General features: G+C 49.3%; 1 protein-coding gene across 1 annotated transcript; it reads right to left on the bottom strand.

Annotated features, from left to right (window-relative positions):
• Nucleotides 1-1,607: 1,607 nt before the first annotated feature.
• LOC119843081 (E3 ubiquitin-protein ligase TRIM39-like) lies at nucleotides 1,608-10,444 on the bottom strand. Its single transcript, XM_043496983.1, has 8 exons — nucleotides 10,057-10,444; nucleotides 9,688-9,833; nucleotides 9,196-9,291; nucleotides 6,274-6,504; nucleotides 4,756-4,778; nucleotides 3,957-4,067; nucleotides 2,329-2,400; nucleotides 1,608-1,957 (listed from the first exon to the last, which is right to left on the bottom strand). The coding sequence occupies exons 1-8, from the start codon at nucleotides 10,325-10,327 to the stop codon at nucleotides 1,819-1,821; spliced, it is 1,089 nt and encodes a 362-aa protein (XP_043352918.1). The 5' UTR covers nucleotides 10,328-10,444; the 3' UTR covers nucleotides 1,608-1,818.
• Nucleotides 10,445-25,409: the final 14,965 nt, after the last annotated feature.

Genomic DNA, 25,409 nt, shown 5'->3' with positions numbered 1-25,409 from the left:
GTAGTGGGGTGACTACCCCACTCCTGGAAAACAAGGGTTAAAAGCAGGCCTAGAGAAGGCTGTGGCTGTGAAAGGCTAGGTTGATTGAGGAAGCAGCCACAGCTGTGGCTTGCTTAATTGGGGCCCAGCTGGCCCTGATAAGAGGGCTCTGGGCCAGAAACTGAAGAAGTCTCATCTAGCCCAGGAACGTGAAGGGCTAGCTGCCTAAGAGTGAGGTACCTGAAGCCGAGCAGCGCTGGAGAAGGGCAAAGAGAGTTGGGAAGCTCCAGCCTGGTGAACCAAGGCCTGTAGCCTGGGGGTGAAGGCCTACAAAAGGTACTGGGGCTGCAGAGAGGCAGCCTGGGGATAGGCAAAGGCAGCAGGTTCTACCCCCTTGCCAGTGATGAGTAGCCATTACAGACTGCAGTCTGCCCCAGTGAGTGGGGGCTAGATGATGACTGGCAGTAGCCACTGAGGCAAGGTGGGTTTAGTGGATTGGGGGTTCCCCTGGGAGGAGAGAGTCAGATTGTGGAATACTGCTGGGGGCAGAAACCCAAAGGTAAGGGGCACTGGGGTCTGGGAGGGACATGGGGCCAGCAGCAAGAGAGACGCTGGTCTGCAGAGGGTGCTCCATATGCTGGAAAAGAGCTAATTCCCAGATGACCAGCAGGAGGTGCCACACTGGTGAGTCTCAACTTAGCTACACAGGGATTGAGGGCAGGCACTGTCTTTGTGTCCTGTTTGCATGCTGTCTTGCACAAGCTGTGACTGAGGTCCTTAGCTGCTATGATAATATGAATAAATGAAGATTTATACAGTAAAAGCTTTGTTATCCAGCATGTTAGGGGAATGGAGGTGCCAGTTAGTCAAAAATTCCAATTAACTAAATGTTACACTTTCTAATGGAATACCAATTTTCAAAGAATAAGAATACAATAAAATGAATTCACTATAAAATAGTAGACAGGTACTCGCCAATCCAGTCGTAGTACTGCATGGCGGAGTGGTTGGTTTCCTGAAGCACTTAAGTGAATACAGGGAAAGTTTTCTATATAGTAGGTTATCTTATGACACTGCATTTCACTATGGGCAGAGCGTAGCGTGCACCCAGATCACTAAAAATACACTGAACACTAAAGCTATACTGAACATAATTTAATCTTTCTTTGATTCAGAAGGCACTTCAGGATCTTGCAGTGCCTCAGGGTCAGCCTTATCAATACTAATTATTGTACAATAGATGTAGAAGGTGTAGGATATTGGGCTGAATCTATTCTGACCCTACAACACACCCTGGAAGCTGCTTTTTTTGACTAAATCCCTGATATCCCCTTGCTTACTTGTCTTCTACCTCTTTTGCATAAAAGCAGAGTGCAGAATGTGCAATTGTATAACCTCCCGGGCAGTAAACTAGCCCCGGTTACTCGATTGAAGATTTGTATTGGGAGATACCAGAAATGCTGGCTAATAGAGCTTTCTGGTTCATAAAGCGCTGGATAACACAGTTTTTACTGTACTATTAATATGACTAATCTTTCTCATGTAGCCTGCCTTGAATCCAGTAGGCATGGCAGGGAAAAGAAAGCACCACCCCAGTTTATAAAAGAGTTCTGTGTTTATTTCTGTCATTTTTGCCCAGCACAACAGAGAGCTCCTTTCATGATGCACTAAATCATACTTCAACTCCCCCATGGCCCCCCCACCCATCTCATTCTCTGCAGAAACGTACACCCTTCGGGGATCATAGAGAACAGGGACCAACAGGCAGATCAAAGTCATTCTCTCATCTAGTCAGATCGCTCCTGTCTTGAGGTTGCTTTGGCTAGCAAGAAATGCACTTCAGCCTCCAAGCGGCTCGAGATGGCGGCTGGCAGAACAGGAGGGCTGTCCTGCCCTGCGCCTCAGGGACTCAGTTGGAGCAGCATGTCCTCCCCACAGAGACGGAACCAAGGGCAAACTCTCTCGCCGCCGAAGGAGGCCGGCGGGAAAGTGAAGATGGGTTTCTCGTTGTCCGCGTCGAAAAAAGACACCCGCCCCACTTCGTAGTCCAGCAAAACCCTGATCCTCCTGGGGTCCCAGCTCAGAAAGAGGGTGGTCAGAGGGGAGGTCTGAGCCCAGTATTCACCCACACACTGGCACAAAACCCAGAGCCCCTCCTCAGGGCTATGGCTGATCTCTTTCTTCCTCCTAACCGACTCTCTGGCCACCCCCACAGCCCAGCATCCCCCGTCCCCCACTTCCACCTCCCAGTAGCATCTCCCCGAGGTGAAGCCCTCACAGCCCAGCACACAGGGCTCAGCGTAAAATCTCTTGGGATTATCAGGCACTTGCTACTGCTTGTCTCCCCACCTCACGCTTCGCCGATCCTCAGACACTGTGAGTTCGGGATGAGCCGTGCCTGGATCCAGAGTCACATTCACTGCGGGGGAGAGAGAGAATGGGAGTGTTAGAGGCAGAGCTCGGCCGTGGGGGACGCTGGGACCATTTCTCACACTCCCCAGCAGCCCTGTCCTCGCTGGGACACTCCCTGATTTCCTGCAGCCGCTCTGTGCTGGGATTGAGCCGGGATTTCACTGCAGCCCCCTCCTGCCACAATCTAGAAGGGTGCTGTTATGACTGCCCCTCTGCTTTCTCCCCCACTCCCGTCATCAGGGCCGGAGCAGGGGAGGATGCCCGGATGGAGGCATCAGCTTTAGTTGCAGTTTGGGAACCCGCCCTCCTTCTCTTCTCCCCCCCCCCCCCCGCAAGGAAAGAGAAGGGGGCAGCACACTGACAAATCTAATAGTGGGAGGAGTCAGAGGCACCAGCTGGACAAACCCCCTCCCCACCCAGCCATAGGGAGAGGGGACAGCCCCCACCACATCCGGCTGATCCCTTCCCTGGCAACATGCCTGGCTCCCAACAGAGCAGCGCCCTCTGCTTCCAGGGCTCCGCAAGAGTCACTCCAACTGCCTCTGCCTTATTTTTAACGGGGGAGCTGCTATTTCTCTTCATTCATAACTATTTCTTAAACCCTCCCTCCATATCCTCCCCCCCCCCCCCCCGACAATGCAAACTGATCTTCTGCCACCACATACACGTATTCCGCAATATGGACAATATGAACCTGTTCCTAGAGCAATCTATTCCCTGGCCTTAGACAGGCAGCACCTAGGGACACAGGTGCCAACTTTATCATTTCCCAAGGGGTGCTTGACCCCTGCTCTGCCCCAGGCCCTGCCCCCACTCCTCCCCTTCCTCCAAGGCCCCACCCCTTCCCACTTCATTCCATCCCCTCCGGCAAGTGCCCCTGCCCTGGCTCCTCGTGCCCAGCGCGCTTCCTGCACGCTGCTGAACAACTGATCGCAGTGGGCAGGAGGCACTGGGGGAAGCGGGAGGAGCTGATGGGGGGGGGGGGGGCATCTGGTGTGTGCTGAGTATCCACTATTTTTTTTCCTTGTGGGTGCTCCAGCCCTGGAGCACCCATGGAGTCGGCACCTATGCCTGGGGAGATTCCCCTCTCACCCCTAAGAAGAGGGCATAGAGACCTCCGAGTCTTGGGAAAAGAGAGAGGGGGAGAACTGTGGTTTAATTATGAGAAAGATGCAGAGGTACCCAGAGGGAGAGTAAAAACCCTTAGGTTGGTCACTCTGTTTGGGATGAATTGCACCTAGAGAAAATTTCTACGAAAGCCAGATGGAAATTAAACAGAATCCAGAACACAACATGGGCCCTTGGCAACAATGATAGAGTTTAAGTCCTCCAAAAGACTTTGCATCCCTCAATAATTAGCATAAGCAGGTTCTTGACCAAGGAATCACCTTCATGTCATTTCTGCTAAGTCAAAAGGATAATTCCCCACAATCTTCACTTGATTCAGATATTATACCAGCTGCCTGTCCTCTTTGGGTGTTTGGTTTTACCTTATCAACTGATCAGGCAGAGCCCGCCCCCTCTTGCATTCAGAGTTACAGCTCCATTTCCTGCCTCAGTACCTTTTGGATTCCTTCAGCGTCTTCCTGACACTGTTCCCCTGAGAGAATTCACTGAGGAACTCCTCCAGCTCAAGAGGAATCTCCACTGGCTGCTGGGACTTCCCCTTCTTGCACCTAGAGAGACAGACTGCAGTCAACCTGTGGAACTCTTTGCCGAGGATGTTGTGAAGGCCAAGACTATAACAGGGTTCAAAAAAGAACTAGATAAATTGATGGATCGGTCCATCAATGGCTAGTAGCCAGGATGGGCAGGGATGGTGTCCCTAGCCTCTGTTTGCCAGAAGCTGGGAATGGATCACTTGATGATTACCTATTCTGTTCATTCCCTCTGAAGCACCTGGCATTGGCCACTGTCGGAAGACAGATACTGGGCTAGATGAACCTTTGATCTGACCCAGTATGGCCATTCTTATGTTCTAATTCATTGTTCTATAATATCACCTGTCAGTATGAATTTCAGATAGTGAAGACTGCTGGATTAAGGGGCCAGGTGACTGAATTGCTCTGTGGATCCCAGCCTCAGAACACTATCAGTCAAGGCACCAATTTCCCCCACAGGTCCACTTAACATGCTTCAGTTGTGATGTGGAGAAAAACTAGCTCCAGGGAGGGGAAAGGAGTTATTTTCGGGTGAATAACCCAGCCTTTAGGATGATTAATCACAGGGCCTTAAATGAAGAGCACTAAGCCCAGGATTTTGTTCAGCCGAGGACGACTGGGGTCTGAATTTTAATCCTCCCCCATGCATTTGTCTGGAACCCTTCCCAGCACGGTGAAGCCCGAGTGAGAAGGCAACACATACCTGCTCAAGGTGCTTCTTACATCCTGGAGGGGAGAGGGGGAAAGAGAGAGAAGTTCAGTCCCACAGTGCTAATAATGAAAACTAACACTATATAAAACTCTGTACCTGTTTACACTTTTTCATAGATTCCTAGGTCAGAAGGGATCAGTGTGATCATCTTGTCTGACCTCCTGCACGTTGCAGGCCACAGACCCTCGCCCACCCACTCCTGTAATAGACCCCTAATCTCTGGCTGAGGTACAGACATCCTCAAATCATGGTTTAAAGACTCCAAGTTACAGAGAATCCACCACTGACACTAGTTTACACCTGCAAGTGACCCTTCACAGAGGAAGGCGAACCCCCCCAAAGGGTCTCTGCTAGTCTGACCCGGGGGAAAATTCCTTTCTGACCCCAAATCTGGCGATCAGTTAGACCCTGAGCATGTGGGCGAGACCCACCAGCCAGACACCTGGGAATGAATTTGCTGTAGTAGCTCAGAGCCCTCCCCATCTACTGTCCCATCACCAGCCTATGTTAAATAGCATAGGGCCAGAACCGATCCTTGAGGGACCCCACTAGAAACACACATGTTCAGTGATGATTCCCTGTCTACAATTACACTGAAACCTATCAGTTAGCCATCTTTAAGTCCATGTCATGTCTGCCAGGTTAATTTTATGTTGCTCTAGTTTTTTAATCAGAAAGTGAAAATGAACAGTGTAACCTCAGGTATATTTACTGCACCTTCATTCATTCTACCCCTTCTTATCACTGTCCCTTTGAAGCACAAAGCAGTAAATGTAAACTAATAATGAATAAATATGCTCTGGACCATCAATCCCAGTGCAGACCTCTTGACGGGTTCTCAAACTTCAGCAACCCGAGGACCCCCATTTTGATGAAAAAATTTTCTTGGACCCCCAAGCCTCCCCACCCCCACTCAGTCCCAGGCCCCACCCTACTCCACCCCCTCCCCCGAGCATGCCATGTCCCCACTCCCTGGGAGGGAGGGGGAGGAGTTGATCAGTGGGGCTGGCGAACTGGGGGTCTGCAGACCCCAGTTTGAGAAACACTGGGTTAGCACAACTGCCTTGAAGCATTGACCCAAGACCCCTTCTTGGCCCACACAGAGTTGAAGAAGAAGGCTGGCCTTGAGATGAAGGCACAGGAATGGGGTTCAAGAGACCCAGAGTCAGTTCTTGTCATTGTCAGAGACTTTGGCACCATGTCTTTAGGGAAATCACTTAGTCTCTGGCCTCAGTTCCTCATCCATGAAATGGGGATGACAGAACGTACCTACTATAGACCCTGGTGAGTAGATCTTCATTAATATTTATGAGGTGACCAGACATTGGACCAGAAGAGGTCTGATCACCAACTTCATAGAGTTCATTTATTTTGATTTAAAAGATCCATAATTATACGGCTCTCCTGCCACCCTGACAAATCACAGCACAAAAACGGACTACAATCAAGATTGATACAAAGCAATGGAAAACCCTATCTCCATTTTGCTGCAGAGATCGGAGTTCTCACCTGCGGGAATTCATTCTCTGCCTGCTGACACTTCTGCTCCATCTGACTGATCTGCTCACTGAGACAGGAAATCTCCTCGGAGAGTTTGGTGACATTTTCATTCTGTATCCTCACAACCATCTTGTCCAACTCTTTTAGCCGGACCAGCAGGAGTTGCTCTTTTTCCTCCAGCATCTGGTGCAGTTGTTGAAATAGAGACACAATCTTCTGCCTCTCAGCTTGTGTCTGTTTCTGTAACAAACAGCTGTAAGGGAAGTTCACGGACCCAGAGTGGATACGAGTAATAATTAAAAAAACAAAACAAACCCAGATTTTATTTAAATTATTTGTTTTTTAATTTGGTGCTGCTAGATCTTTACTTTCTTCCCATTTTGCCCAGTTAAATTGCTCAAGCGGAGGTTTGTTTAGTTTCCTAGTTGTTGAGCGAATTTCAGATTTTACAGAGATGTTTTCTTGGAAGAGGTTTTACAAGAAGAACCTCTGCCATGTATATTGGCCAAACTGGACAGTCTCTACGTAAAAGAATGAATGGACACAAATCAGATGTCAAGAATTATAACATTCAAAAACCAGTTGGAGAACACTTCAATCTCTCTGGTCACTCGATCACAGACCTAAGAGTGGCTATACTTCAACAAAAAAGCTTCAAAAACAGACTCCAACGAGAGACTGCTGAATTGGAATTAATTTGCAAACTGGATACAATTAACTTAGGCTTGAATAGAGACTGGGAATGGATGAGTCATTACACAAAGTAAAAAGAAAAGGAGTACTTGTGGCACCTTAGAGACTAACAAATTTATTAGAGCATAAGCTTTCGTGAGCTACAGCTCACTTCATCGGATGCATTTGGTGGAAAAAACAGAGGAGAGATTTATATACACACACAGAGAACATGAAACAATGGGTTTATCATACACACTAAGGAGAGTGATCACTTAAGATAAGCCATCACCAGCAGCTGGGGGGGGGCGGGGAGGAAAACCTTTCAGGGTGACAAGCAAGGTAGGCTAATTCCAGCAGTTAACAAGAATATCAGAGGAACAGTGGGGGGTGGGGTGGGAGGGAGAAATACCATGGGGAAATAGTTTTACTTTGTGTAGGTTTCAATTTCCCCATGGTATTTCTCCCTCCCACCCCACCCCCCACTGTTCCTCTGATATTCTTGTTAACTGCTGGAATTAGCCTACCTTGCTTGTCACCCTGAAAGGTTTTCCTCCCCGCCCCCCCCCAGCTGCTGGTGATGGCTTATCTTAAGTGATCACTCTCCTTAGTGTGTATGATAAACCCATTGTTTCATGTTCTCTGTGTGTGTATATAAATCTCTCCTCTGTTTTTTCCACCAAATGCATCCGATGAAGTGAGCTGTAGCTCACGAAAGCTTATGCGCTAATAAGTTTGTTAGTCTCTAAGGTGCCACAAGTACTCCTTTTCTTTTTACAAGAAGAACGTTTGTTTGGGCTCAAAAAGGCAAACCCATGGTCTTATTGCAGGGACATGAGGACAGTCAGGCAACATCAGGAGCAGGGAGGAGACTTTAGACATCAATACATCTAAACATGCAGCCCTTGAGATACTGAGAAATGGAAAAGTTTTGCCTGCTACTCTCCCCAGGGTTCCTAGAGCCTTGCAGTTGACCCTGGTGACTCTGACTGGTGCAGCCTCATATCTGACCCGATCCTTCTGTCCCGGGATAAAAGGGGGTCTTCTGCACATCTGAGTCCTTTCCAGTGGCAGGAAGGGCAGGACTCACAATGACCTTGGCAGAGGCTTAGTGAGAGGGCGGGGAGGGGGACAAAAGAATTTGGAAGTTCTGAGGAAAACCCTGATTTTCCAACACTCAAACACAGACCCCCGACTGAGACAGGTCCCATCAGGGTGCATAAGGGGCACATGATGGAGGAGAAAAATGGACAGACCTGCAAGGACAGCTCCAGGCTGGTGGCCCTAGTGACAAGGGAAGAAGGAAGCAGGGCCAGGGCCCTACGCCTGCACTGGCCAGTGCTCACGGCCCCAGCCCCAATGCAAGGCAGGGAGTCACTGCCACAATCCAGCCCACAGAGAGAGACATGCAAAGACACACAGGATGTAACCCCCATTTTCTCTCCTCCCATAGCAGGGTCCCCATTCTCACCAAGCCAGAGGCCCTATTTTCCCCCCACACGGCAGGGTCCCCCATTTGGGCCACCGTGCCAGGGGCCTTCCACCCCCCTCACAGAGAAGGGTCCCCAATTCACCATGCCAGGGCCCCTTTCCCCACCCAGCAGAGTCCCCAATTCATCCCACCACACCAGGGGACCTTTTCCCACCCCACACAGAACAGGATCCCCAATCCCCACCGCCCCTGCCCCCATGCCGGGGGGAGGAGCGGGCTATGTCTCTCTCCTCTTCCTCTGGCTTCCCCTGCAGGCTAAGTACCTGCCCCATGGCTCCCTCCCACCAGGGACAGCAATTATTCCTTTTGTAATTCAGGGTGTGAACACAGTAACCCTCTATTGGGAAGATGAGCAGAGTTATTGTTATACTGCAATATGTTAACAAGGGCCATCCACAGATGAGAGTGGCTTCCATTTTGGCCCCTCTTTGAATGTCCCAGTTGTCCCCCAAATCTATAGGGCTCTGGCCTAGAGCAACCCCTGAAATTTTGGCATGGATCAGATGCAGTGTTCAGAAGTTACCACCTTACACAGGTTTCAGAGTAGCAGCCCTGTTAATCTGTATTCGCAAAAAGAAAAGGAGGACTTGTGGCACCTTAGAGACTAACAAATTTATTAGAGCATAAGCTTTCGTGAGCTACAGCTCACTTCACAGGCAGCCAAGCTCCACCAAGAATTACCTACCCTGTTCACAGAGTGCCACTCCCCCAGACACAGAGCCCCCCAAATCCATGTCCCTGCTTGCGTAACAACAACAGGCACCTACCAGATGCTGCTGGCATCTCCCCTCTTCAGCCTCTTTAAATCCCAGAAGCTTTGCCCTCTCTTCCTTCAGGGTTTGCAGGCGGGTCTGGATTTGTTCCTGAACCAAGAGAAAAGGATTGAGTGGGCTGAAGTATTTTGGAGATTTTCTTTGCCCTGGGGGCGGTGGATTAGTCTACACAATGTCCTGTGTCTGAAGGACTATGCGACTCTTGCTCTTTGTCCCCTGAAATAACAGTGCTGTTCAAACAAATAAAAAGCAGCACAAACTCTCTAGCCCTAGACAGAGCTTCCTTACCTTAAAAAGAAAAGGAGGACTTGTGGCACCTTAGAGACTAACAAATTTATTTTCATTTTTTATTTATTTATTTCAGTGAGCTGTAGCTCACGAAAGCTTATGCTCTAATAAATTTGTTAGTCTCTAAGGTGCCACAAGTCCTCCTTTTCTTTTTGCGAATACAGACTAATACGGCTGCTACTCTGAAACCTTCCTTACCTTGTAATCCAAGCCAGCCTCCTCTATGGGAACCACGGGGTGAGCTCTGTGAGCCTGGGACTCTCTGCAAACCACGCAGATGGGGGTTTGATCCTCTTCACAGAAGAGTTTCAGAGCCTCCTGGTGTTTCTCACACCTTCCCGAGCCTAATGACAGGTTTCAGAGTAGCAGCCATGTTAGTCTGTATTCGCAAAAAGAAAAGGAGTACCCGTGGCACCTTAGAGACTAACAAATTTATTAGAGCATAAGCTTTCGTGAGCTACAGCTCACTTCATCGGATGCATTTATGAAGTGAGCTGTAGCTCACGAAAGCTTATGCTCTAATAAATTTGTTAGTCTCTAAGGTGCCACGGGTACTCCTTCCCGAGCCTGTGGCTGCCTGGAAACTCAGCCCTTTGGCTATTTCGATAACTCTCGCCAGCTCCCTGTTGGGCCTGAAGTTTCTTTTCCGGGCAGTTTTTCTGCACTGGGGGCAGGAGAAGTTTCTAACCGATCCCTCCCAGCACTGGCTGATGCAGGCTCGGCAGAAATTGTGCCCACATTGTACCGACACCGGGTCCTGGAAGTACTCCAGACAGATGGAGCAAGCCAGCTCCCTTTGCAGGGTCTCTGCCGCAGAGGCCTCTGTGGCCGTGGCCATGGCCCAGGCTCCCTGCAGCCCACGTGCAGCCAGCCCGCCCCTTGCAAATGCAGCCTCAGCCGCGATTTGAAATGTTCACCCGTTCAGCGTCTGTTACAGGAAAGGGGCGGTTCCATGTCTGGGGCAGCCCGGGCTGGGCTGCAACATGAGCCGGGGTTAAACAGAGCCCTTCCCCCGCCCAAGGGGCTGGGCAGGTTTCTCTCTGTGCAGGTTTCGGACTAACCCAGGATCCTATCCTTGCAACAAAGCCCGTTGCCAACTGTGTCCACATATCTATTCAGGGGACACCATCATAGGGCCTAATCACATCAGCCACACTATCAGAGGCTCGTTCACCTGCGCATCTACCAATGTGATATATGCCATCATGTGCCAGCAATGCCCCTCTGCCATGTACATTGGTCAAACTGGACAGTCTCTACGTAAAAGAATAAATGGACACAAATCAGACATCAAGAATGATAACATTCAAAAACCAGTCGGAGAACACTTCAATCTCTCCGGTCACTCGATTACAGACCTGAGAGTGGCTATCCTTCAACAAAAAAACTTCAAAACCGACTCCAACGAGAGACTGATAACATTCAAAAACCAGTCGAGAGAACACTTCAATCTCTCCGGTCACTCGATTGCAGACCTAAGAGTGGCAATTCTTCAACAAAAAAACTTCAAAACCAGACTCCAAGGAGAGACTGCTGAATTGGAATTAAATTGCAAACTGGATACAATTAATTTAGGCTTGAAAAAAGACTGGGAGTGGATGGGTCATTACACAAAGTAAAACTATTTCCCCATGTTTATTCACCCCCCCCCCCCCAGTTCCTCAGACGTTCTTGTCAACTACTGGAAATGGCCCACCTTGACTATCACCTCAAAAGGTTTGTCCCCCCCCCCCGCTCTCCTGCTCGTAATAGCTCACCTTACCTGATCACTCTCACTGCAGTGTGTATGGTAACACCCATTGTTTCATGTTCTCTGTGTATATAAATCTCCCCACTATATTTTCCACTGAATGCATCCGATGAAGTGAGCTGTAGCTCACGAAAGCTTCTGCTCAAATAAATTTGTTAGTCTCTAAGGTGCCACAAGTCCTCCTTTTCTCTCTGTGCAGGGAATAACATGAGATGCCTTGGGGTGGCGCTCAGTTGCACGCAGGGGATAGAATAAATACGTGCCTGGTGTTTGAGTTGGAGCCGAGCTGGGGGTTTACATGTCGCTCCATGTCCCATCCTCACCTATGGTCACATGGGTGCTGGGTATAATAGGCCAGGTGAGGCTAAGCTTCCCCTGACCCAGGTCCTGGCCCTGCCCGTGCTCCACTCTCTCCCCCGAAGTCGGTGGGCGCTGGATCCAGCGGGCAGCCCGATTCGGGTGCTGGATGATGGCCCAGGGTGGTTCGGCCAGGGGTCCTCTGGCTGCGGGGGGTAAGGAGAAGGCTTGGGGCTCTGGTGGACAAGGAGGGGGTGATAGGGGTGGGGCCTTGGGCAGGGCCCTGTGGCAAGTCTTCCCAAAGTGGAGGGCTCACACGCCACCCATGCTTGGTCATGAACGTTGGGTAATGTCCGAAAGGACAAGGTTGTAGGTACCAGCTGCAGAAATGAGGTTTCTCTGCAGGGTAGCTGGGCTTGCTCTTCAAGACAGGGTGAGGAGCTCAGCTATTCAGGAGAGCCTTGGAGTAGAGCTGTTACTCCTCGGGATCGAGAGGAGTCAGCTGAGGGGGTTCGGGCACCTGATAAGGTTGCCTCCTGGGAGGCTTCCTTCAGGTCTCTCCTGGGCGGAGGCCCCAAGGCCAACCCAGGACACAGTGAGGTATTATATCTCCTGGCTGGCCTGGGAATGCTGGGGAATCCCCCAGGAGGAGTTGGAACCTGTTGCGGAGGGAAAGGAAGGGCTGGTTTTCTCTCCTCTCCATGCTGATGCTGCGACCGTCACCAGGAAAGCGGCATAAAGGGAAAAGAAGAAGTAGAAGATCAGCTTCAGAATGCGGCTCAGGCTGGGAGTCAGCTCCATGCAAGGGCATTAGGGGGAATCACCCACACGTGTCCCCCCACAACATGCCTGTGGGTCTGGCACAGTTGGCAACTGGCCGCTGCGCTCCTGCTGCTGCTCCTCCCGCCCCCCTCGCAAGCACAGGTGCGCCACCAGGAAGGGCCGTCATCGGCTGCTGGACAATAGCCCATCGCCGCTACTTGGAGCAGGGAGGGAAGCTGTTGCGCTGTGGGGCTAGCCCTCTGCCTTCCCCCTGCCTGCCCAGCTCCAGGGGGAGCCTGGGGAGCTGGCCCTGCTCCCTTTGCTGGTGCTCAGTGTGTGTGGGGTGCAGATGACGGGGGAGCTGCTCTCCCACTGGCTGGGATGGGAGGGGGAGCTGCCCTGACCCTGAACTTGGGGGGAGTCCGCAGCCAGCAGGGGGAGTCCCAGCTGGGCTGGACTGGGCTTTGAGTCCCCTGCCCTAAGTGCTATGCTGGTGCATGACCTGCCCCAGCCAGGAGCAGTCATGGGAGGGGTGTGATTGGGGAATGGCTCCTCTGGAGGCAGAATTATATAATGTAATAGCGTTAGAGCAGGGGGACTGGACCCTGGGTCTCCCACCTCCCGGGGGGATGGGGCAGCGCCCGAACCGCCAGGCTACAGCATCATGCTGGCCCAATGGTTATTTAAGTATTTGTCCACTGTGGAACGGCTTCAGCAGGAGAGATTGAGGGAGCCCCGATCGGGGAGCCAGCAGTTAGGGCATTCTCCTGAGTGGTGGGGGACCCCTCTTCAAATCCTCCCTCCCAGGAAAGGGGAGATTTGAACCCTTCTTTCCACTAGCCGAGGTGAATGCTTGAACCATTGGGCGAAAGATTATAAGAGAGACGGTGCTGCCTCCTCCGGTGGCTGGGATTTGACCCAATCCAGCTTGTGGCCTCTGAGCACAGCTACTGGACTGGGCCCCACAGTGGAGACAGGTGTTTGCCCACCCAGGAGTGACGGAAGCTTCCTAAAAGTGCGGGGGCTACCGGCACCTTAACCGTGGCCATGCCCCCCACGTGCCTCCCCTTCCCCTGAGGCCCCGCCCCTGCACCGCCCCTTCCTCTCAAGGCCCTGCTCCCATGCCGCCTCTTCTCCTGAGCTCCCACCCCCACACCGCCCCTTCCCCTGAGGCCCCGCCCCTTCCTCCCGAGGCCCCACACTCATGCCACCCCTTCCCCCCAAGACCCCGCCCCCAGCTCATTCCTCTCTTCCCCCTCTCCCCCATCACTTGCCCTTATGGCTGGTAAAAAGTGGGGGGGCCATGGCCCTCTGACCCCCCCAGTACCAGCATCCCTGCCCACCTAACTTCCCCTGTTTTGTGGATCAATGTCTGGGTGCCTGGAGGAAGAAACTGAAGCAACTATGGAACTTGAACAGTGGAAATTTAGGTTTCAGAGTAGCAGCCGTGTTAGTCTGTATTCGCAAAAAGAAAAGGAGTACTTGTGGCACCTTAGAGACTAACAAATTTATTAGAGCATAAGCTTTCGTGAGCTACAGCTCACTTCGTTGGATGCACTTGGTGGAAAAAACAGAGGAGAGATTTATATACACACACACAGAGAACATGAAACAATGGGTTTATCATACACACTGTAAGGAGACTTTAGAGTAGCAGCCGTGTTAGTCTGTATTCTCAAAAAGAAAAGGAGTACTTGTGGCACCTTAGAGACTAACAAATTTATTAGAGCATAAGCTTTCGTGAGCTACAGCTCACTTCATCGGATGCATTTGGTGGAAAAAACAGAGTAGAGATTTATATACACACACACAGAGAACATGAAACAATGGGTTTATCATACACACTGTAAGGAGAGTGATCACTTAAGATAAGCCATCACCAACAGCAGGGGGGGGAAGGAGGAAAACCTTTCATGGTGACAAGCAGGTAGGCTAATTCCAGCAGTTAACAAGAATATCAGAGGAACAGTGGGGGGTGGGGTGGGAGGGAGAAATACCATGGGGAAATAGTTTTACTTTGTGTAATGACTCATCCATTCCCAGTCTCTATTCAAGCCTAAGTTAATTGTATCCAGTTTGCAAATTAATTCCAATTCAGCAGTCTCTCGTTGGAGTCTGTTTTTGAAGCTTTTTTGTTGAAGTATAGCCACTCTTAGGTCTGTGATCGAGTGACCAGAGAGATTGAAGTGTTCTCCAACTGGTTTTTGAATGTTATAATTCTTGACGTCTGATTTGTGTCCATTCATTCTTTTACGTAGAGACTGTCCAGTTTGGCCAATGTACATGGCAGAGGGGCATTGCTGGCACATGATGGCATATATCCAGATCATACCACTCGATCCATTGTCTACAGCCAAGCGCTACGATATAACCGCATTTGCTCCAACCCCTCAGACAGAGACAAACACCTACAAGATCTCTATCATGCATTCCTACAACTACAGTACCCACCTGCTGAAGTGAAGAAACAGATTGACAGAGCCAGAAGAGTACCCAGAAGTCACCTACTACAGGACAGGCCCAACAAAGAAAACAACAGAACGCCACTAGCCATCACCTTCAGCCCCCAACTAAAACCCCTCCAACGCATCATCAAGGATCTACAACCTATCCTGAAGGACGAGCCATCGCTCTCTCAGATCTTGGGAGACAGACCAGTCCTTGCTTACAGACAGCCCCCCAATCTGAAGCAAATACTCACCAGCAACCACACACCACACAACAGAACCACTAACCCAGGAACCTATCCTTGCAACAAAGCCCGTTGCCAACTCTGTCCACATATCTATTCAGGGGATACCATCATAGGGCCTAATCACATCAGCCACACTATCAGAGGCTCCTTCACCTGCGCATCTACCAATGTGATATATGCCATCATGTGCCAGCAATGCCCCTCTGCCATGTACATTGGCCAAACTGGACAGTCTCTACGTAAAAGAATGAATGGACACAAATCAGACGTCAAGAATTATAACATTCAAAAACCAGTTGGAGAACACTTCAATCTCTCTGGTCACTCGATCACAGACCTAAGAGTGGCTATACTTCAACAAAAAAGCTTCAAAAACAGACTCCAACGAGAGACTGCTGAATTGGAATTAATTTGCAAACTGGATACAATTAACTTAGGCTTGAATAGAGACTGGGAATGGATGAGTCATTACACAAAGTAAAACTATTTCCCCATGGTATTTCTCCCTCCCACCCCACCCCCCACTGTTCCTCTGATATTCTTGTTAACTGCTGGAATTAGCCTACCTGCTTGTCACCATGAAAGGTTTTCCTCCTTCCCCCCCCTGCTGTTGGTGATGGCTTATCTTAAGTGATCACTCTCCTTACAGTGTGTATGATAAACCCATTGTTTCATGTTCTCTGTGTGTGTGTATATAAATCTCTACTCTGTTTTTTCCACCAAATGCATCCGATGAAGTGAGCTGTAGCTCACGAAAGCTTATGCTCTAATAAATTTGTTAGTCTCTAAGGTGCCACAAGTACTCCTTTTCTTTGTAAGGAGACTGATCACTTAAGATAAGCCATCACCAGCAGCGTGGGGGGGGGGGGAAGGAGGAAAACCTTTCATGGTGACAAGCAAGGTAGGCTAATTCCAGCAGTTAACAAGAATATCAGAGGAACAGTGGGCGGTGGGGTGGGAGGGAGAAATACCATGGGGAAATAGTTTTACTTTGTGTAATGACTCATCCATTCCCAGTCTCTATTCAAGCCTAAGTTAATTGTATCCAGTTTGCAAATTAATTCCAATTCAGCAGTCTCTCGTTGGAGTCTGTTTTTGAAGCTTTTTTGTTGAAGTATAGCCACTCTTAGGTCTGTGATCGAGTGACCAGAGAGATTGAAGTGTTCTCCAACTGGTTTTTGAATGTTATAATTCTTGACGTCTGATTTGTGTCCATTCATTCTTTTACGTAGAGACTGTCCAGTTTGGCCAATGTACATGGCAGAGGGGCATTGCTGGCACATGATGGCATATATCACATTGGTAGATGCGCAGGTGAACGAGCCTCTGATAGTGTGGTTGATGTGATTAGACCCTTTGATGGTATCCCCTGAATAGATATGTGGACAGAGTTGGCAACGGGCTTTGTTGCAAGGATAGGTTCCTGGGTTAGTGGTTCTGTTGTGTGGTGTGTGGTTGCTGGTGAGTATTTGCTTCAGATTGGGGGGCTGTCTGTAAGCAAGGACTGGTCTGTCTCCCAAGATCTGTGAGAGTGATGGGTCGTCCTTCAGGATAGGTTGTAGATCCTTGATGATGCATCATTACACAAAGTAAAACTATTTCCCCATGGTATTTCTCCCTCCCACCCCACCCCCCACTGTTCCTCTGATATTCTTAGGTTTCAGAGTAGCAGCCGTGTTAGTCTGTATTCTCAAAAAGAAAAGGAGTACTTGTGGCACCTTAGAGACTAACAAATTTATTAGAGCATAAGCTTTCGTGAGCTACAGCTCACTTCATCGGATGCATTTGGTGGAAAAAACAGAGTAGAGATTTATATACACACACACAGAGAACATGAAACAATGGGTTTATCATACACACTGTAAGGAGAGTGATCACTTAAGATAAGCCATCACCAACAGCAGGGGGGGGAAGGAGGAAAACCTTTCATGGTGACAAGCAGGTAGGCTAATTCCAGCAGTTAACAAGAATATCAGAGGAACAGTGGGGGGTGGGGTGGGAGGGAGAAATACCATGGGGAAATAGTTTTACTTTGTGTAATGACTCATCCATTCCCAGTCTCTATTCAAGCCTAAGTTAATTGTATCCAGTTTGCAAATTAATTCCAATTCAGCAGTCTCTCCTTGGAGTCTGTTTTTGAAGCTTTTTTGTTGAAGTATAGCCACTCTTAGGTCTGTGATCGAGTGACCAGAGAGATTGAAGTGTTCTCCAACTGGTTTTTGAATGTTATAATTCTTGACGTCTGATTTGTGTCCATTCATTCTTTTACGTAGAGACTGTCCAGTTTGGCCAATGTACATGGCAGAGGGGCATTGCTGGCACATGATGGCATATATCACATTGGTAGATGCGCAGGTGAAGGAGCCTCTGATAGTGTGGCTGATGTGATTAGGCCCTATGATGGTATCCCCTGAATAGATATGTGGATATTCTTGTTAACTGCTGGAATTAGCCTACCTTGCTTGTCACCCTGAAAGGTTTTCCTCCTTTCCCCCCCCTGCTGCTGGTGATGGCTTATCTTAAGTGATCACTCTCCTTACAGTGTGTATGATAAACCCATTGTTTCATGTTCTCTGTGTGTGTGTATATAAATCTCTCCTCTGTTTTTTCCACCAAATGCATCCGATGAAGTGAGCTGTAGCTCACGAAAGCTTATGCTCTAATAAATTTGTTAGTCTCTAAGGTGCCACAAGTACTCCTTTTCTTTTTGCGAATACAGACTAACACCGCTGCTACTCTGAAACTTGTCACTAGCAAAGCATTGTGAGAGACAGCCCAGGCTGGAGAGCGTTAAGGGGGCACAGCAGTCCCATGGTCCCAGGCTTCACCCCGGGAATCCCATCACACCCAGCACATGGGGAAGGAAAGAGGCACAAAATGGGGAGTGCCAACAGGGAGGGGGAGAACCCAGAGGACAGACCCAAGGAACAGGCTGCAGAGAAGAGCTTTGTTTTTTCCACCAAATGCATCCGATGAAGTGAGCTGTAGCTCACGAAAGCTTATGCTCTAATGAATTTGTTAGTCTCTAAGGTGCCACAAGTACTCCTTTTCTTAGTGGAAATTTAGTTGCCAAGTAAATTTAGGCACCCTCACGGTGTGACGGCAGCCAAAGAGGAATTGTGTGGAGCCTAAAACTGGGACTGAGGCACTTAAGGACCTTTGTGGGTTCAGGCTTTTGTTCCAAATTCACTGTCCTCCTTCCTCGAAGCCTCCACCGGCCAGTTTGCCTTCTCTGACCCCCGTGCTCTTCTGCTGGGCTTTCTCTGGCATCGGCTCACAGCCCCTGAGCAAATGTTCATGGGACCTTCCCATCTTTGCAGCCTGTCACCGGCCTGCTATCATCAGGGCATTGCTAATGGGGCCCTCTGTAGAGCTTCAGGTCCGTGCTCTATTCCTCAGTATTCCTTGGTGCTTTTTGCACTCTGGTGTGGAAGTGGATTCTTGTGTCAGCTTCATCTTTGGAGATACGCAATGAGCTTCAAAGTGGGCTAGCACCCACCAAGATCAGCACTGTCCGTGGGTGGGAGCTGAAAGCTAGTCTCCATTTCTAGAGCCTCTGGTGGCTAATAAGGCCAGTTACCTGGCACTGCTCTTTGTGTCTGCATCCACTGGACGGGGGAAGGACCTTTCTGGGTTCAGGGAATGGCCAATGGGAGGGAAATACTTGGGCAGAGACAAATGAAAAAGGAAGGAAGTGAAATCTTTGCTGGTTTTGTAACACTGACAGACCCTACTCGTTGGCAGGTAGAATTGAACCTGGGGCTTCTGGAGCTTAGTGTAGGAGCCTCTACACCTATGGCCCTTAGGTAAGGCTGTAAAGCAGACTCATTAATCTCTCTGTCTCTAAGTGGTCTTGGTGCCACTAGATGAGACAGAACACCACACCCAGGAGGTGTGTGGGTTACAGTTTCATGAGGGGGTTATTAGCACTGGACGTAAGGGGGTCATTTCCAGATGGAGTAACTGTAGAGTCCCAGCCAGGATCCATTTTGGGGGTTCAATGTGGGGAGGGCAGAAGGGTGCAATGTAGGACCAGAGAGGAGACTTTCAGTGAAGCCAACTCCTGGGGATTCTCTGGCTGTGGGAGCTGTGGGACGGAGCTGCGATCTCGAATTGGGACACCCCTTCCCTGTCTTAGGCTGATCTGACCCTTTGACCCTTCCTCCCCCAATCTTCCTGTGGTCAGACAAGAGCTCTCAGCAGTTGGGAATTCTAGGATGCCTCTCCAGAAATAACTGTGAGGCACAAATGAGTGGTGCATAATTGTGGATGCCATGATGTCAAGCCATGGGGATTTGTGTACGCTTAATACAAATTAGTGTTTGTAGAGCTCAAATGGAGTAAACTGATTTTGAAGTTGCACTGGATTGTTCCATACTTTACTTAAAAAGAAAAGGAGTACTTGTGGCACCTTAGAGACTAACAAGCATCCGATGAAGTGAGCTGTAGCTCACGAAAGCTTATGCTCAAATAAATTTATTAGTCTCTAAGGTGCCACAAGTACTCCTTTTCTTTTTGCGAATACAGACTAACACGGCTGCTACTCTGAAACCCATACTTTACTTAGTACATCTCTTTTTCTTTCTTTCCAGTTTAAAATTCTCTCTGAATTTTTAAAACTTGGTTTGGGGATAACTGGCCGAGTTTGTGAGGCCCCCCCGCCCTCAATTTGATGGCATTTCTCTGCCTGGCCTTTCCTCCCAGGAATATTCTAGGAGTCATTTGGTAGAACCCTGCTGAGTTTTGTGACAACTAGCAAGGGGAAATCCCATCCCTCTACTCTCAACCTTAATTCCAACTAGTATACTTTGTGTCTGGGAATTTCCTCATTAAAAAAAAATCATACACGAGCACTAAAGAAGACAAGAGATCAATGCAGAAACCTAGCGATGCTTTAATACAATTATTTCGTACTTCAGAAAAATGAACTAGGATCCAGATGAGCTGCAGAATTCTGTATCATTGTTCTGGAATGTGGAGATTAATATTCACAATCCCCTGCTAGATCCCCTACCCCCACTCTCTCAACCCAAAGGTTTTCCTCTCCAGTCCTCGCCTTCTCCTGCCCATCACCAGGCCTCCCCATCTCACTCTCTAATCCAGGACAATGCTAGAGTCCTCCAGGATCACAAAGAACAGTCACCATACAGGCAGATCAACGCCTTTCTTGCCTCCTTTCCCCCCTACTCACACTTTAGCCTCCTGGCTCATAGAGACTGGGATGTCAGAGCCTAGAGGAGCCAATTCCGTGGGGTCCTAATGGGATATTCCTTCCCTGTCTCAGTGAAACAGTGTGAGCTTGGCTCCTACATCCATCCATAGCCAGGGGTGGATACTCTCCCCAGCAAGAGAAGCTGGCAGGAATGTAAAGATCAGTGCGTCAGTATCAGCATCTAAAAATGACACCCACCTCCCTTCATAGTCCAGACAACCCCAGATTCTCCTGGGGAACCAGCTCATGGGAAGGGGGGGTCATAGGACAGGTGAAGGCATCGTACTGACAGTCAGCCAGCCACAGACAGACCTCACATGACCCCTTCAGGGCTATGGCTGATCTCCTTCCCTTCCTCCCCACCATATCTCTTCCATCCTCACTCATCAATCCATTGGTGATCTTCCTAAAAACACCATCCTAGCCACTATGGATGTAGAAGCCCTCTACACCAACATTCCACACAAAGATGGACTACAGGCCGTCAGGAACAGTATCCCCGATAATGTCATGGCTAACCTGGTGGCTGAACTTTGTGACTTTGTCCTCACCCATAATTATTTCACATTTAGGGACAATGTATACCTTCAAATCAGCGGTACTGCGATGGGTACCCGCATGGCCCCACAGTATGCCAACATTTTTATGGCTGACTTAGAACAACGCTTCCTCAGCTCTCGTCCCCTAATGCCCCTACTCTACTTGCGCTACATGGATGACATCTTCATCATCTGGACCCATGGAAAAGAAGCCCTTGAGGAATTCCACCAGGATTTCAACAATTTCCATCCCACCATCAACCTCAGCCTGGACCAGTCCACACAAGAGATCCACTTCCTGGACACTATGGTGCTAATATGCGATGGTCACATAAACACCACCCTATATCGGAAACCTACTGACCGCTATTCCTACCTACATGCCTCTAGCTTTCATCCAGATCATACCACACGATCCATTGTCTTCAGCCAAGCTCTACGATATAACCGCATTTGCTCCAACCCCTCAGACAGAGACAAACACCTACAAGATCTCTATCATGCATTCTTACAACTACAATACCCACCTGCTGAAGTGAAGAAACAGATTGACAGAGCCAGAAGAGTACCCAGAAGTCACCTACTACAGGACAGGCCCAACAAAGAAAACAACAGAACGCCACTAGCCATCACCTTCAGCCCCCAACTAAAACCTCTCCAACGCATCATCAAGGATCTACAACCTATCCTGAAGGACGACTCATCACTCTCACAGATCTTGGGAGACAGGCCAGTCCTTGCTTACAGAGAGCCCCCCAACCTGAAGCAAATACTCACCAGCAACCACACATCACACAACAGAACCACTAACCCAGGAAGCTATCCTTGCAACAAAGCCCGTTGCCAACTCTGTCCACATATCTATTCAGGGGACACCATCATAGGGCCTAATCACATCAGCCACAATATCAGAGGCTCGTTCACCTGCGCATCTATCAATTTGATATATGCCATCATGTGCCAGCAATGCCCCTCTGCCATGTACATTGGTCAAACTGGACAGTCTCTACGTAAAAGAATAAATGGACACAAATCAGACGTCAAGAACGATAACATTCAAAAACCAGTCGGAGAACACTTCAATCTCTCCAGTTACTCGATTACAGACCTGAGAGTGGCTATCCTTCAACAAAAAAACTTCAAAACCGACTCCAACGAGAGACTGCTGAATTGGAATTAATTTGCAAACTGGATACAATTAACTTAGGCTTGAATAGAGACTGGGAGTGGATGAGTCATTACACAAAGTAAAACTATTTCCCCATGTTATTTCTCCCCCCCACCCCACCCCCCACTGTTCCTTAGATATTCTTGTTAACTGCTGGAAATGGCCTACCTTGCTTGTCACCATGAAAGGTTTTCCTCCTCCCCCCCCCCCCGCTGCTGATCTCATCATGGCTCATCTTAAGTGATCACTCTCCTTACAGTGTGTATGATAAAACCCATTCTTTCATGTTCTCTGTGTGTGTATATAAATCTTCCCACTGTATTTTCCACCAAATGCATCCGATGAAGTGAGCTGTAGCTCACGGAAGCTTATGCTCAAATAAATTTGTTAGTCTCTAAGGTGCCACAAGTACTCCTTTTCTTTTTCCTCCTCACAGACTCTCTGGCCACCCCCACAGTTCAGTATCACCTAGCCCCCACCTCCACCTCCCAGGAATGTCTTCCCGAGGTGAATCCCTCACAGCCCAGCATGCAGCGCTCAGTGTCAAATCTCTTGGGATTGTCCGGCAGATCCTGCTCTGTGCTTCCCCTTCTCACACATCTCTGATCTGCAGCCAGGATGAGTCAGGGATGAGCCGTGTCTGGATCCAGAGTCACTGGGGAGAGAGAATCCGAGCCTTAGGGGCAGACCTTGGCCCTGGGGGAGGCTAGGACCATTTCTCACACTCCCCAGCAGCCCTTGTTCTGGGTGGGACCCTCTTTGATTTTCTGCTTCCCTTTCTGGGGCCCCAGGGATGGGAGCTGCCTCTGTGCTGGGGCTGAGCAGGGATTTCACCATGGCTCCCTCCTCTTAGGCCCTAGAGGTGCTATTACAGCTGGAGCCGTGGCAAATGCTGCCTCTCTGCTTCCTCTCATGTTGGGGTTGCCCCACTCCCAGCAGCAGAGAGAGAGCAGGGGGGCAGCTGAGCCTGGGTAGCGGGTAGGAGCCACCAGTTTCAGCAACCTGTTGAGAGGAGAGTACTGCACGGAGACTGGGTGGACAGGAGGCTTGATGGGCAGGCAAGCGGGGATGGGATGCAGACACAGGCTCCACATGCTGTTGTGCTGAGTGATCACAGCGCCTGGAGGGGTTGGCTGCTGGTCACTAGCAGGGCATTGTGAGAGACAACCCAGGCTGGAGAGAGTTAAGGGGGCACGGTGGTCCCACAGTCCCAGGCTGCACCCCGGGGATCCTGTCACAATAACTGTGACAAAATTGGGACTGGGGAGGGGAGTATCAAGCACCTACAGCAGCTGACAGCTCCGGGGTCCCCCTGGCACCCGCAGTGGCTGGGAGTTCCAGGGGCCCTCAACTACCCATGGCAATGATCCAGGAAGAGGGAGATGATGGCCGGAGGAGCACCTCTACCCAAAACAGTTTCAGAACCTTTAGCCCGTTTCTGGGGTCCTCATCTGGAACGTGGCAGACCCCCCGCCCCGCAGTTCAATTCCACCTTCTACCTCCTGGGGAGAAAGGGTCTAAACAGGGATCTGCCACCTTTCAGGCCAATGAGCAACAAAGCGATCATTGCTTCCCTTTCTGGCCCAGCTGATGATTCATTATTCAGTTAGAATGGAACCACCTCGCTGGATGAGATGGAGAAAGACCCACATCCGACTATCCCACTGTCCAGTGGATCTTTAAGAACTACTGGCCTGCAATCAAGCCTTCCATCACCAGGTGCAGGTGCCCCCCCACCAAAATCCCTTTCTTCCCCCCACCCTTCTCAGTGCTCCCTGCTTGCAGTCCCACTGGCCCATCCCAGTACTGCCCTTCCATCCCCTGGGGTTATGTTCGTTCACCAGTGCAGGCTGATCTGTTGAGGCTCTCCTTCCTCCGCTGAAGAGCTGGTTTCCAAGCTTGACTTGTGCCATGTCAGAGACAAAACCAAGGAGGTTTGGAATGCAGAGATGGGGTCGTGTGATGGTCACACTGGGACCAACACACGATGTAACCGCAGATCATTTGTTTAGTGCAGAGTGGGCCCGTCTCCATGTGGGGGGAAAGACTGGTGAGGGATGGATGAGCGGTAATGAAATGGATATTGTCCCTTCTTTGGCATCATGGATCTTATCTGTATCCCTTTCCCCTAGAGCCTTCCCCCACCACAGGGCAGATACAGCCGGAGGGTTTTCTGGCACTGCAGTTCCCTGGGAATCCTACTGCCTGGGGCCCACTTGAAATCAGAGCTGGGCCAGCCACACAGGGTCTCCATATGTCTGGCTTTTCCCTCTTGCAGATCCAGGGGGATCTTCCAGACTTGGTGGCAGCTTTTGCACAGGAAGGGCACCTTCTGTTCCTGGAAGAAGTCCCTATCCATGGCTTTTCACACAGGAGGTGATCATATGGCTCAGGATTATTAGTGTCTCCTTGGCTCTGAGTTCACACCCTGTAATCTGTGCCTGTTTCTTAAACAAAATGTGAAGTTTGCAATCACCAGGATGTAAGGTAATTAAATTAATTCACTGACTATTTATTATTTTTAGAAATGTGCAGGTCAGGCTAAATCAGTGGTTTTCAAACTTTTTGTATTGGGGACCCCTTTCACACAGCAAGTCTTTGAGCGTAGCTTATTCATTAAAAAAGAGGGTGGGGTCATTTACTTTAATGGGGGCTTGGGGCTGCCCCATGGAGCTGATAGTTCACGACCCCCCGTGCAACCCCTTAAGGGGTCAAGACCCCCAGTTTGAGAACCCCTGGGCTAGATGATCATGATGGTCCCTTCTGGCCTTTGAATCTATGACTCATCTTCAGGGAGTGGAGAACAGAACAATAAGTCTTTAGTCCCTTTGCTGATGATTCCTCAATCCAGATGTGGAGTGTTTCCACTTGTTAGACCCACCCGTAGCCTATCTAGTATCGAGGGGTCTTCTTTTTTGGGAGGGATACAACAATTTCTGTCCAAGGGCTGCTCTTCACACTAGTTAATGTCCTTCTCCTGTATCACAGAGGCTTACATCTTGTCCTAAATATAAAGGGAAGGGTAAACACCTTTAAATCCCTCCTGGCCAGAGGAAAAACCCTTTCACCTGTAAAGGGTTAAGAAACTAAGATAACCTCGCTGGCACCTGACCGGAATGACCAATGAAGAGACAAGATACTTTCGAAGCTGGGGAACAAAGGGTCCTGTCTGTCTGTGTGATGCTTTTGCCGGGACTAGAGCAGGAATGCAGGTCAGAACTCCTGTAAAGAGTTAGTAAACAATCTAGTTAGACACGCGTTAGATTCTGTTTTGTTTAAATGGCTGATAAAATAAGTTGTGCTGAAGGGAAAGTATATTCCTGATTTTGTGTCTTTTTGTAACTTAAGGTTTTGCCTAGAGGGATTCTCTATGTTTTAAATCTGGATTACCCTGTAAGGTATTTACCATCCTGATTTTACAGAGGTGATTTTTTTACTTTTTCTTGAATTAAAATTCTCTTTTAAGAACCCAATTGTTTTTTCATTGTTCTTAAGAT

The sequence above is a fragment of the Dermochelys coriacea genome, chromosome 14, assembly GCF_009764565.3.
Source record: "Dermochelys coriacea isolate rDerCor1 chromosome 14, rDerCor1.pri.v4, whole genome shotgun sequence".
Lineage (NCBI taxonomy): Eukaryota > Metazoa > Chordata > Testudines > Dermochelyidae > Dermochelys > Dermochelys coriacea.
This window is presented reverse-complemented; position numbering and strand designations above follow the sequence as displayed.

What these genes read in the sequence shown, in the direction of transcription:
- LOC119843081 (XM_043496983.1), bottom strand. Translation starts at nt 10,327, where the DNA reads ATGGCCACGGCCACAGAGGCCTCTGCGGCAGAGACCCTGCAAAGGGAG. An exon ending in GAGTTTCCAGGCAGCCACAG is followed by an intron (nt 9,834 to 10,056) that starts GCTCGGGAAGGA and finishes ACCTGTCATTAG; the next exon opens with GCTCGGGAAGGTGTGAGAAA. An exon ending in GGAGATGCCAGCAGCATCTG is followed by an intron (nt 6,505 to 9,195) that starts GTAGGTGCCTGT and finishes TGTTTGTTACAG; the next exon opens with AAACAGACACAAGCTGAGAG.